This window comes from Pteropus vampyrus, unplaced genomic scaffold, assembly GCF_000151845.1.
Source record: "Pteropus vampyrus isolate Shadow unplaced genomic scaffold, Pvam_2.0 Scaffold65, whole genome shotgun sequence".
Lineage (NCBI taxonomy): Eukaryota > Metazoa > Chordata > Mammalia > Chiroptera > Pteropodidae > Pteropus > Pteropus vampyrus.
In genome coordinates this window covers 6,170,282-6,184,756 of record NW_011888846.1, presented here as the reverse complement: position 1 = coordinate 6,184,756, position 14,475 = coordinate 6,170,282, and the positions used below count along the sequence as shown (strand labels likewise).

Below are 14,475 nucleotides of genomic sequence, written 5' to 3'. Positions count from 1 at the left end.
TTATCTTTATTGTACAATTGAGGAAACTGAGACATGGAGAGGTTAAATGACTTGCCCAAGGTCATACAATTAAATGGGTCCATCTGGTACCAGAACATGCGTTTTTACTTTCTGCTGTCTCTTTTAAAAAATTTGTTGGATAAACGAATAAAAATTTTGTAAAAGTTGTATGACGTTTGAGCATTGACTAAATTCATTGTAATATGGAGGGACTCATGGAACATTGCACCTGATAGAATTCTAACTTGTTTAGAGGATATGTGAAAACTGTTCTCGTATCTTGATAATTTCTAATGTTCTTTTGCTTTCCATATTAAGTTTTATTTAGGAACTGGATATAAGAGAGAAAATAGTATTAACAGCCAACATTTATCGAGCATTCACTACGTGGTGGCTATTGAACAATTCAGTTGTCATGAGAACGTGTGGGGAAGGTATCATAATTATTAACCTATTTTTGCAAATGATGAAACAGATGCTTAATGAAGTTAAATAACCTTGGTCGCTTGGCCAGAAACTGATAGAGCCGTCTCATTTCTGATTTTATACTCTCAAAGACTGTACGCAATCAAATCTTGATTCTACATTAAGCTTAAAATTAATCAAACCAATTAGAGAATAAATAAATTGGTATTCTTTGGTGTATTTCCCACAGAATTTGAAAGTGCGAATACAGGTGTTGGGGCATCCAAGTGGCTGCCAGTGACTTTATACGCAGGGGCACCATGCTCTGGGAGAAGAGCTGAGTGATCTGTAGAAGAGAAAACCAACAGTAACGGCTGAGAGGAGGAAGCAAGGTGGTTGTCATTTGAAAGGCGTGAGAAGAGTAAGACCTAAGCCTGTCTATGGAGAGGCTTCATTTGACGTGTCAGAGTGTACAGACCCGGTCAGGTCAAGCCCTTCTGCTATTTTCGAAGCAGTCACGGCAGCCGTCTCCGTCCCTGACTAGCTGGCATTGCATGGCTTTCGGTATCACCATGTGTGGAAATATTACAGAAGATTTTCTTGCATACTACTGAATTGAGAGTGGATTTTTAAAGCGTTATCTAGTGTTCAAAATACACTATTACTAGCATTGTTATATAGCACTCACTTTGATTGTTGGCTATGCTTCATACCCGAAACGTGAAAGCGAAATTTTTCCTTTTTTGCCGTACTAATTTTTTGACAAGTTGATTTTTGCCAAGTATGACTTCTTATTTTGTAATAAAATGATTCAGGACAAATAATATCATGTACATTTCAAAATGGGCCTCTTTACAATTCCCTGACAAGAAGTCGAGTTCTAATTTCAAGCCTCGTGGAAGTTTAGTTGGGAAGAGAGTTTTGGCTCAGGGTTTTACGTTTGTCAAATCCCTCTTTTCTCAGGGATACGCCCTGGTGCTTGCTGTGTGAACCAGAATGAAGTGGAGGACAGTTATTGAATTGATATAAGCATACCACGCTGTTTGGACTGAGTGACGTGGGCCAGCACTGCCAGAAAGAAAGGATTTCTTTGATCTGATCTTAATTTTGGGGAATACAGTCATTACATATACATTAAAAAATACATAATATGCCATTACTAGAAGGCGATTTGGTCATTTGTAGAGGGATTCAGAGACGTGCCTGTTTTAATGGGAGATTCCGATTCAGTTCTTAGTTCATGCTTGTTCGCTTGTAGCAAAAACCATATAATGAGAAATTCAAGTGTTAAGTACCATAGCTTTGGCATGAGTTATTGGCAGGTACCTTTCCTTATGTTATTTTCTTAAGGAAACGGTTTCCAAGCCAAGGAGAACTGAAAAAGAGTCATCTGGGGCTCTTTTCTTCTTATAAAACAATTTTCTTTTATGATTTGGCATCACTTAAGTAGATAGATGGTAGAGTTTGAACTGTTTATTATTTTTGAGCTGTGATGATTGGATGTTAGACCGTTCTGAGAGGCTTTTACTGAATTTACCTAGCACTTATTTTTTGCCTGCACTTTAGCAAGTTATAGTTTTATTTAGAGAGGAGCTCAAGCCACTGACTTCAGGTTGCCTACATGTTAGTTTGGTTTGCATCTTTTATTGTCTTATGTAAGTCCGTGTGTCTTTAGAATCTTTTAACAAAATCAAGATTTTTAGATGTCCTAATAATTTTTCATAATGAATATCATCCTTCTCCATCCTAAAAATGAGAGAAAGTTAGTAAAAAGATAACTCTCCTTTCCTTTAGGAAAACGGGGTATGGTTATACAAAAATACTTTCATCGTTCTCTGATAGTTATTTCAAGTGGCAATTGATGAAGAGCTATTGACATATTAGGTGCTTTGGAGAGTGAATAACTGGAAGCTTCTATTTGTCTCTCAGCCTTTAGACTGGAATTTATAATTCGGACAGAATTTTCAAGATCTGTCATTGCTGGCTTCTGCTGGCACCCAATAGAGGGAGGTTGCACAATAGAATTATGTATGTAATACTGTTATCTTTTCAGCATCAAATATTAAGATGTCTTGGAGCTAATTTTTTAATGAATTTTCAAATTTGAAATAACTATGAACTCACAGGAAGTTACAAAATAGTATAGGTACTCCAGGTACACTTGAGCCAGCTTCCCCCAGTGGTAAGCCCTTACATAACTGTAGTACACCATGCCGACTGGGAAATTCACACTGGCGCCCCCTATGGGTCTCTGTGGAAGCTTTTTCTGAATTCCTTTGTAAATCAAAGTACATTTCTATAACGTGTCTGGAGAAAGATCTTCCCTTAACTTCGTAAAGGTGATCAATCAGGATAGTTATGGACAATCGGGGCAGCCAAGTCCTTGCTGAGGAAGGTTCCAGGTTGTTCAAATGTAGAAGTAATTTTTTTTTAATCAAAATATATTTGACATATAACTGAGTAAATTTAAGTGTGTGACATATTGATTTGGTATATTTCTGCATTGTAACATGATGGCCACTGTAGTGAGAGTTGGCACCTCTGTCATGTCACGTAATTACTTCTCTCTTGTGATTGGAATAATTCAGATCTAGTCTTTCAATGAGTTTGATTACAAAGCAGTGCTGTTGTCTCTAGTCACTCTACTGTGTGTTAGATTCTCTTGCTTGCTTACTGCTGGTTGCAAGTCTGGGCCCTTAAACACCATCTCTTCTGTTCCCCCACTCGCAGCCCCTCGTGACCGCCGTTTTACTCTGTTTTGATGAGTTCAACTTTTTAGATTCCACCTGTAAGTGATACCATACGGTATTTATTTCTCTGTCTGACTTCCCTCACTTAGCATAATGTCTTCATGGTCCATTGATGTTGTTGCAAATGGCAGGATCTCCTTCTTTATCACAGCTGAATAATATTCTGTTGTATGTGTGTATGTGCACACACACATGCAGAGGCACACGCGTCTTTATGCATTCATCTGTTGGTGGGCGCTTAGGTTGTTTCTGTATCTTGGCTGTTGTGAATGATGCTGCAGTAAAGATGGGGAATGCATATATCTCATATCTCTTTGCTACCGTTTCCATTTCCTTTGAGTATATACCCAGAAGTGGAATTGCTGGATTACGTGGTAGATCTGTTTTTAATTTTGTTTTCCATAGTGGCTGAACCAATTTACATTAAGAAAGTAATTTCTTATTTATTGGTTTAGGAAATTGTGATTTCTAACATGGCTGTTAAATAATTAGAAGAGATGGGGTATTTTAATAATATGTCTTATGCCAGTTTTCAATTTATTGCTTCTTGGTTCCAAATCTACCCTCTTACTCGATTCGCGTAAGTGGAGCTTTGCACATTTCCTCTTTGCAAGCAAGCACAGTGTTAAATTGTGCCAGTAGAGGGTGCTGGAGCGATACTGCTGGAGGAAGGGACTTCTCTTCCTGGTTCTGCTGTCATTGTTGTTTCTTGTTCTTGCTACGAGATTGTGGGACATCAGAATCGTGTGCTGTGTTCTAGCTCTGCACCCAGTGTGCGCTCTCTCCCTCTTTGGGCTCAGAGTCCTCGTTCTGGCTCATGGAGATCTTCCTGTGGCCCTCCAGGCACGAACACTATGGGCTCCAGACCACACCCCTGTCTCCCCAGTGAGCTGGCTTGGAAGTCCTGATTTTCGCAGTTTGCGCCACCCCCACCCCGCCTCCCGCCGCCGCTCCCCCAGCTTGCTGCCTGCACCTAGGCGGTTGGTTCCTTTGTGCCGGTGGCCCAACTTTGCCTGGGGTGTCCACTAAACTTCTTTGTCACACTTGGGCTTCACCTATATCCTTTCCCGTGAGGTCCGACACCAGCTTTAGGAAGAGGACCCTCCGTCAGAGTTTGCTGTCCTCGGGGCAGTGTCCCTTAGCCTGGGATAGTCTTTAGAATTCTCTTTAGAGTTACTCTCCTATTGCATGTGTAATTCTTTATAGTAGACGTTCCCTGTTCACATTACTGTGTGTTCTCTCTTCTAACTGGACCTTGATGGGCAGTATCTAATGAAATTAACTAATCCCACAGATAAAGTTTCTGATACATTTCTGGGGAAAAAACCCAACTGGTTATTTTACTCTTTTAGATGACAGTCTTCTAGCTATGGTGGTAATGGCAAGGATAATGGCTACTACTCAGTGACTTCTGCCACATGTCCATATCCATCCCAAGCGTTTTGTGCATAGTCTTTTCATACCAAAGCAAGAAACCCTGCAAAGTAAATTATCTTTTTATTTACATTTCTTTTTGGGGGGGAAGCATGTTATTTTTGCCTTGCTAAGAAACATCGCTAATAAAAGGCAACATGAGGATTCGAATCCAGGGCTTCTTGCTATTCTTCCTAAAGCCTTTCCATCTGACGTTTTTGTATGACTTTTTGTGAGGAGGGGTGGCGGGAAGTATTAAGTACCTATATAATATGCTATACAGTTGTCCCTCGGTATCTGTAGAGGATTGGTTCCAGGCCCCCCATGGATACCAAAATTTAAGGATGCTCAAGTCCCTTATACAAAATGGTGTAGTATTTGCATATGACCTACGCACATCCTTCCGTGTACTTTAAATCATCTCTACATTACTTATAATACCTAATACGAAGTAAATGCTATCCAGATAGTTGTTATACTATATTGTGTAGGAAGTAATGACAAGCAAGAAAAGTCTGTACTTGTTCAGTACAGATGCAACCATCATTGGCCTAACTATATGGTATGTGTAACACTTTTTCTCAATATTTTTGAGCCATAGTTGGTTGAATCCACAGATGTGGAACCCACAGCTACAGAGGGCCAACTGTAAATATTTCATATCACTGGTAAACGTTGTTAGATATTACTGTTTTGTTCTTACGTATAACGGCAGCGTAGTGTTTTTTTTTTAAAGAACGTTGGTTCGTTTGAAGGAAAGAGGGAGGAAGAACTTTATAAAATGTTATTTTTAGTTAGTATGACGTTAGGTGACTAACAAAAGTTATATAAAAGTATTACATGTGAAATTTTGTATTTGTGCTTAAAATATTTGATTTTTTCTACTTTCACTGTTTTCATAAGTAATTATCTTTTTTATTATAACCGAGTAAATTTAAGTGTGTGACATATTGATTTGGTATATTTCTGCATTGTAACATGATGGCCACTGTAGTGAGAGTTGGCACCTCTGTCATGTCACGTAATTACTTCTCTCTTGTGATTGGAATAATTCAGATCTAGTCTTTCAATGAGTTTGATTACAAAGCAGTGCTGTTGTCTCTAGTCACTCTACTGTGTGTTAGATTCTCTTGCTCGCTTACTGCTGGTTGCAAGTCTGGGCCCTTAAACACCATCTCTTCTGTTCCCCCACTCGCAGCCCCTCGTGACCGCCGTTTTACTCTGTTTTGATGAGTTCAACTTTTTAGATTCCACCTGTAAGTGATACCATACGGTATTTATTTCTCTGTCTGACTTCCCTCACTTAGCATAATATCTTCAAGGTCCATTGATGTTGTTGCAAATGGCAGGATCTCCTTCTTTATCACAGCTGAATAATATTCTGTTGTATGTGTGTATGTGCACACACACATGCAGAGGCACACGCGTCTTTATGCATTCATCTGTTGGTGGGCGCTTAGGTTGTTTCTGTATCTTGGCTGTTGTGAATGATGCTGCAGTAAAGATGCGGAATGCATATATCTCATATCTCTTTGCTACCGTTTCCATTTCCTTTGAGTATATACCCAGAAGTGGAATTGCTGGATTATGTGGTAGATCTGTTTTTAATTTTGTTTTCCATAGTGGCTGAACCAATTTACATTAAGAAAGTAATTTCTTATTTATTGGTTTAGGAAATTGTGATTTCTAACATGGCTGTTAAATAATTAGAAGAGATGGGGTATTTTAATAATATGTCTTATGCCAGTTTTCAATTTATTGCTTCTTGGTTCCAAATCTACCCTCTTACTCGATTCGCGTAAGTGGAGCTTTGCACATTTCCTCTTTGCAAGCAAGCACAGTGTTAAATTGTGCCAGTAGAGGGTGCTGGAGCGATACTGCTGGAGGAAGGGACTTCTCTTCCTGGTTCTGCTGTCATTGTTGTTTCTTGTTCTTGCTACGAGATTGTGGGACATCAGAATCGTGTGCTGTGTTCTAGCTCTGCACCCAGTGTGCGCTCTCTCCCTCTTTGGGCTCAGAGTCCTCGTTCTGGCTCATGGAGATCTTCCTGTGGCCCTCCAGGCACGAACACTATGGGCTCCAGACCACACCCCTGTCTCCCCAGTGAGCTGGCTTGGAAGTCCTGATTTTCGCAGTTTGCGCCACCCCCACCCCGCCTCCCGCCGCCGCTCCCCCAGCTTGCTGCCTGCACCTAGGCGGTTGGTTCCTTTGTGCCGGTGGCCCAACTTTGCCTGGGGTGTCCACTAAACTTCTTTGTCACACTTGGGCTTCACCTATATCCTTTCCCGTGAGGTCCGACACCAGCTTTAGGAAGAGGACCCTCCGTCAGAGTTTGCTGTCCTCGGGGCAGTGTCCCTTAGCCTGGGATAGTCTTTAGAATTCTCTTTAGAGTTACTCTCCTATTGCATGTGTAATTCTTTATAGTAGACGTTCCCTGTTCACATTACTGTGTGTTCTCTCTTCTAACTGGACCTTGATGGGCAGTATCTAATGAAATTAACTAATCCCACAGATAAAGTTTCTGATACATTTCTGGGGAAAAAACCCAACTGGTTATTTTACTCTTTTAGATGACAGTCTTCTAGCTATGGTGGTAATGGCAAGGATAATGGCTACTACTCAGTGACTTCTGCCACATGTCCATATCCATCCCAAGCGTTTTGTGCATAGTCTTTTCATACCAAAGCAAGAAACCCTGCAAAGTAAATTATCTTTTTATTTACATTTCTTTTTGGGGGGGAAGCATGTTATTTTTGCCTTGCTAAGAAACATCGCTAATAAAAGGCAACATGAGGATTCGAATCCAGGGCTTCTTGCTATTCTTCCTAAAGCCTTTCCATCTGACGTTTTTGTATGACTTTTTGTGAGGAGGGGTGGCGGGAAGTATTAAGTACCTATATAATATGCTATACAGTTGTCCCTCGGTATCTGTAGAGGATTGGTTCCAGGCCCCCCATGGATACCAAAATTTAAGGATGCTCAAGTCCCTTATACAAAATGGTGTAGTATTTGCATATGACCTACGCACATCCTTCCGTGTACTTTAAATCATCTCTACATTACTTATAATACCTAATACGAAGTAAATGCTATCCAGATAGTTGTTATACTATATTGTGTAGGAAGTAATGACAAGCAAGAAAAGTCTGTACTTGTTCAGTACAGATGCAACCATCATAGGCCTAACTATATGGTATGTGTAAGCAACACTTTTTCTCAATATTTTTGAGCCATAGTTGGTTGAATCCACAGATGTGGAACCCACAGCTACAGAGGGCCAAATGTAAATATTTCATATCACTGGTAAACGTTGTTAGATATTACTGTTTTGTTCTTACGTATAACGGCAGCGTAGTTTTTTTTTTTTAAAGAACGTTGGTTCGTTTGAAGGAAAGAGGGAGGAAGAACTTTATAAAATGTTATTTTTAGTTAGTATGACGTTAGGTGACTAACAAAAGTTATATAAAAGTATTACATGTGAAATTTTGTATTTGTGCTTAAAATATTTGATTTTTTCTGCTTTCACTATGTTTTCATAAGTAATTATCTTTTTTATTCTCATGTCATTTTTCTGATTGTTATTCACCTATTTTCTTTAAGGTCTATCTGGCTAAATTGTTTATTTCACTATAGGAAATAGTTATTCTTTTGATAACTGATCAAAGCTATATATTACTTGGTTCAACTGGTTTAAATGAAATTGAGCTTCTGAGGAATCTCTATGATTTTATATACAGATGATATTGTTTTGTATTTAAGGTTTCTTTACTTGAAATGTAAATATCAAAATAAGGCTGTGAGAAAAGAGTTAACACAGCAGGCCGGAAACTGCTCTTCCGAATGGTCTGCTGGTCAGGCTGGATCTTGACTGGCATCTGGAGTCTTGGGTTTGGGGTGGGTGACCGCCATTCCCAGACCTCGCAGCCCCTCGTGACCGCCATTTTGCTCTCTGTTTTGATGAGTTTGACTTTTTTAGATTCCACTTATAAGTGATATCATACAGTGTTTTTTCTCTGTCTGACTTACTTCACTTAGCATAAAGTCTTCAAGGTCCATCCATGTTGTTGCAAATGGTTTCCCACTCCTTGTACCTCTGCCCGGAGGTGTGTAAGTATTTTTTGCGCCTGCCTTTAGTTCTCCAGACTGTTGTTTCTTTTCCATTCACAAAAACTCCCAGCTTCAAAGTTTATGCTTTCAGATTTTACCATCTGCTCACCTCTGTCATCGTAGTTATCTACATATCCTTGGGGTTCCCATTATTCTTTGAAAATTTTAGCTCCCGGCTCACTGTTACTCTCCAATCATTAGGCTTATCTTAATTTTGGACAGTTTCAATATCTGTGTAGATGATTTTTCTATTAATCTAGCTTCTTGGTTTCTTGACCTCTGCTTGTCCAAGATCTTGTTCTTTTCCCTTCCTCAACCAGGATCATACAGGGAATTTATTCTCTTTTCTACCACTGTGCTTGGGAGGTGGCCAGAGTGTGGTGTGTACAAGACCACGCAGTTTTGGAGTCATAGACAGTGTTATACCTTAACAGGTGTGTGGTTTGGACAAAGCACCTGTACTTTCTGAAAACCAGTTTTATTATTATGTTATTTGAAGGTTGTTTTGAAATATAAATGTAACAATATAGTAATGTCTGACTTAAAGTTAAGGCATTCGATGAACTGTAGCTGCTATAATTAATATAAATATAATAGTATCACCATCTCATTCTCAGGAGATTTGATTTCGAATTTTGGGCAGGTCCACTGTTTATTATTTTATAAATAATGTTGGGCGTGTTTCCTTTTTGCTTTGTTAACGTTTTTCACTTAGAGCTATCAGAGAACTTACCATGTCAGGTTGTAATTGCTTGTTTACTCATTTTCCTCCCCTGCTAGACTTTAAGCTCTTTGAGAAAATAGGCGTGATAGCAATTTGCTTCTACATTATTTATAGAGTTAATAAGAGAAGGTCGAATGCTTTGAATTCCCCAATGAAACACTTAATATTTGCATTAGCTGTTTGTGGCACTAATAATATCTATCTAATTACTGACATGTTATTCCTAATAGACCTTGCTTATCCCCATAGGAAACTTGATGTGCTTTAATGAAGTATAATTTTGGAAATGACTAATATAGCTTGATAGAAAAAACATAGGAATATTAAGAAAATATAAAATTATACCCATTTGCCATTTACTGGCAAGTGTTAGACAAACAAAATAATGTAAGAGTTTAAATTTATTATTTTTTTAAGTTAAATTTATCGGGGTGACATTATTTAATAAAATTATACAGGTAACAAGTGTACAGTTTAATAATACATGATCTATATGTTGCCCTCTGTGTTCACCACCCAAAGTCAAATCTTCTGTCACCTTATATTTGACCCCCCTTTACCCTTATCTACCTGTCCCCTCCCCCCTTTCCCTCTGGTAACCACTAAACTGTTGTCTGTGTCTATGAGTTTTGATTTGTTTGTTTTGTTCATTTGTTGCTTTTAGTTTTATATCCCACATATGAGTGAAATCATATGGTTCTCAACCTTTTCCGTCTGACTTATTTCGCTAGCATGATAATCTCAAGATCCATTCATATTGTCACAAATGGCAGAATTTTGTCTTTTCTTGTGGCTGAGTAATATTTACTTGTATATATGTACCGCATCTTCTTTATCACATCTTTATCCAGTCATCTATTGAAGGACATTTTGATTGTTTCCATGTCTCGGCCACTGTGAATAACGCTGCAGTGAACATTGGGGTGCATATATCTTTACAAATAAATGTTTCCAAATTTTTTGGATAGAAGATACCCAGAAGAGACATTGCTGGGTCATATGGTAATTCTATTCTTAATTTTTTTAAGGAACCTCCATATTGTTTTCCATAGTGGCTGTTCCAGTTTATAGTCCCATCAGCAGTGTATAAGGGTTCCTTTTTCAAAAGAGCAAAAAGAAAGATAGAGAGGATGCTTACTAAACTGTTGGCATTGGTTTCTGAGGGGGCTGAAGTAGAGAGAGAAGGGAGAATTAATTTTTTCCTATATACTTTGGTATTTATTAACTTTTACAATAAGTATATACCAGTTTTATAACTTAAAAAACTATAATATAGGAAATAGTTTTTTAAAAAATCCATGATTGATGAAAGCTTAAGCAAAGTATACTATAGTTCCCACTTATCGATGGTTTCACTTTCCATGGTTTCAGTTACCTGTGGTCAGCCGTGGTCTGAAAATATTAAATGGAAAAGTCCAGAAATAAACAGTTTATAAGTTTTAAATTGCATGTTTTGAGTAACGTGATGAAATCAGGCTATATACACTCCCCGCCTGTTAGTTAGTAGCTGTCTGAGTTATTGGCTGTTGGGGTATCGCAGTGCTTGTGTTCAAGCAACCCCTATTTTACTTAATAATGGCCCCCAAGCGCAAGAGTAGTGATGCTGGCAATTCGGATATGCCAAAGAGAAGCTGTAAAGTGCTTTCTTTAAGTGAAAAGCTATGTATGTATAGGAAAAAAACATAGTATATATAGGATTTGGTACTATCTGCGGTTTCAGGCACACTGGGGCTCTTGGAATGAATCTCCTGTGGATAAGGGGGAACTACTATATAGGGAGTGCGAGACAAATTTTCTGTCCTCATTGACTTGACTTTTTAGTTGGGGGATCACCTTTTATATCTGAAAAAGAATTAACTCTTATTCTTGCTTATCAAGAATTTAAGGCATTAGTAGAAGAAATAGTACAACGAAGTGCATGATTAATTAACAGTTTATGCTGTGTTTATTATAGGAGTTCATAGGAGAAAGATAAAATAGTGTAAAGTAAACATTAAAATTATGACTATTAGAGTACAATTTTCTCTGTTGTAGTAGATTATATTTTGTTCAGTGATATAATAATTGTTGGGAAAGTTATCCTCAGAGCTTATCAGTTTTATCTTTGCTATGTATACTTCTTTGTTTGTTTATTTATTCAATTTATTTTTATTATGGTGACATTGGTTAACAAAATCCAGTAAGTTTCAGGTGTACAATTAAACAGTAAGGCATGTATATTGCACTGTGTGTTCACCGCCCATGGTTAGATTTCTTTCTGTCACCACATATTTAACTCCTTTTACCCCACCTACCTCCCCCCTCCCCCCTGCCCTCTGGTAACCACTAGTCTATTGTCCATGTCCATGAGTCTCTGTGTTTGTCCTGTTAGTTTGTTGCTTTTAGGTTTATATCCCACATATAAGTGATATCATATGGTTTTCAACTTTTTCTGTCTGGCTTATTTCGCTTGGCATGGTTATCTCAAGATCTCTCCATGTTGTTGCAAATGGCAGTATTTCATCTTTTTATGGCTGAGTCATATTCCATTGTATATATGTACCACAGCTTCTTGATCCAGTTATCTATCGTAGGACACTTCGGTTGCTTCCATGTCTTGGCCACCGTGAATAATGCTGCTGTGAACATCGGTGTGCAAATATCTTTTTGGATGTGAATTTTCAAATCTTTGGGATAAATACCCAGTAGAGGGATTGCTGGATCATATGGTAGATCAATTCTTAGTTTTTGAGGAACCTCCATACTGTTGTCCATATTGGCTATACCAATCTGCAGTCCCACCAGCAGTGTGTGAGGGTTCCTTTTTCTCTGCATCCTCTCCAACATTATTTCTTGTCCTATTGATAACAGCTATTCTAACAGGTGTGAGATGGTATCTCATTGTGGTTTTGATTTGCATTTCTCTAATAGCTAGCAATGTTGAGCATCTTTTCAAATATTTGTTGGCCATTTGTGTGTCCTCTAGGAAGAAGTGTCTGTTCAGGTCTTCTGCCCATTTTTTGATTGGATTGTTGTTTTGTTGTTGTTATTGTTGTTGTTACTGAGTTGTATGAGTTCTTTGTATATTTTGGATATTAGGTTCTTATCAGAGGCATTGCTTGCAAATATATTTCCCATTCAGAAGGTTGTCTCTTTACCTTGTTGATGGTTTCTTTGCTGTGTGGAAGCTTTTTAGTTGATGTAGTCCCATTCATTTATTTTTGCTTTTACTTCCCTTGCTTTTGAGGTCAAATTCATAAAATTCTCTTTAAGGCCAAGGTCCATGAGTTTAGTTTCTATGTTTTCTTCTATGCAATTTTTGTTTCAGGTCTTATGATCAGGTCCTTAACATTTTGAGTTAATTTCGGTGTTTGGTGATAGACAACAGCCTAGTTTCATTCTTTTGCAGGTGGCTTTCCAGTTTTATTAGCACCATTTATTGAAGATGCTTTCCTTTCTCCACTGTATGTTTTTGGCTCTTTAGTCGAAATTATTTGCCCGTCTAAATATGGGTTTACTTCTGAACTCTTGATTCTGTTCCACTGGTCTGTGTGTCTGTTTTTTTGCCGATGCCATGCCGTTTTGATTATTATCACTTTGTAGTATAATTTGAAGTTGGGCAGAGTGATGCCTCCAGCTTTGTTCTTTTTTCTCAGGATGGCTCTGGCAATTCGGGGTCTTTTGTGCTTTCATACATATCTGATGATTTTTTGTTCTATTTCTTTAAAAAATGCTGGTGAGATTTTGTTGGGGATTGCATTTTAATCTGTGTAATGATTTAGGTAATAAGGTCATTTTAACTATGTTGATTCTTTCTATACTTGATTGTTTTTGGGTGCCAAAAAGGGAACCTTGAGTGAAGTGTCCTCAGTACTCACAGAAAGTATATATTGTTTTACTGCTTGCTGAGCTCATGTTTGAATAGGACAAATCACCTTTTCATGGATGAAAAAGCCAATGCTACTGGAAAAGTAAACTTTTGGAAAACAATGCCTGTCACTATTTTGAAATTTGAAAAATCTTACATTTAATTGATTTATATTCTTTACTCCTTTTGTAAAATGCTCCATAACATATTTTAAACTTTGGAAAGCTGCAATAAAAACACTCTAGTAAGAAAAAAACACTCTAGTAAGTGTCAGTGTGCCTTATTGGCAGAGGGACACTGTGTGCAGATCACATTGCCTCTCGAGTTACAAGACCTGTTTAATAGCCATATGAATTTGAGTACATTGTTTAACTTCTTTGGACTTTACTTTTCTTATCTATAAGGCAGAATTAACAATAATATCCCAACAGATATAAAAATATTAGATCTAGCTGAATTTGGAGCCATAAGCTCCGAATCTTTTGTGAATGAAGTGGTAAAGTCAATGGGATTCCTAAAGCTTCTCTGGCATCAGGAAGCACAGAATCAATAAATGGTTAATAGTATATTGTATGTTGGATAATATTTTTAATAACGTAATAGCACATTTATAGTGTGTTTCATGTAACTTTTTTTTCAAACTGAGGACATAATATTAATAGGCTACTTGGTGAACATGACTGTGGAGGCCCAGGGCAGTTTTCTCTGTTAATTTAGCTTGATATAAAGAAGCACAGTGTCTTATTCTTATTTTTTTTTAATCTCCTTTTTAATTTAACTGGGTTAGTTGATTTTGACCTATATGTTTGGAACAACTAAGGCAAATAAAATCTCATTTCTACCTAGAAATTAATTCAGATCTCACTACTGTATTCTGTTTCAACCAACTGGTTTGTGGCCATTTTTTATCACAGTTTCTGATCATTGCTAATCTTTACATGCAAAAGTAAAGATCTGAGAATGTATATAACTTATTTCTTTGTGATTTTATTATGTATCTTAATGAGTTCTTATTGTATTTCTCTAAAAAACTAAAGCTATTTGTAAGTACAGAGCTCAGATTGTATAGTTATTATAAAAAAGTCTTTTTTTCTCACTGGGCTTCTGTGTATTCTTGATACCTTATTTCTTCTTTTTCTCCCCCCAATATTTTCAGATGTTTTGGAATGTTATTAAGCCCAGGTCGAAACGTGAAGAACAGTGACATGCATTTACTGGATATGGTAATG

The 14,475-nt window shown here is 37.7% G+C and overlaps 1 protein-coding gene across 1 annotated transcript in view; it reads left to right on the top strand.

The window, feature by feature from the left end:
* The window catches only part of LOC105292896 (rab GTPase-activating protein 1-like), an 88,949-nt gene that overhangs the window by 20,500 nt on the left and 53,974 nt on the right, over positions 1-14,475 (top strand). Inside the window, exon 7 of the mRNA XM_011361287.2 lies at positions 14,403-14,469. Within this exon, the coding sequence (XP_011359589.2) occupies positions 14,403-14,469 (67 nt within the window). The remainder of the gene's footprint in view (positions 1-14,402; positions 14,470-14,475) is intronic.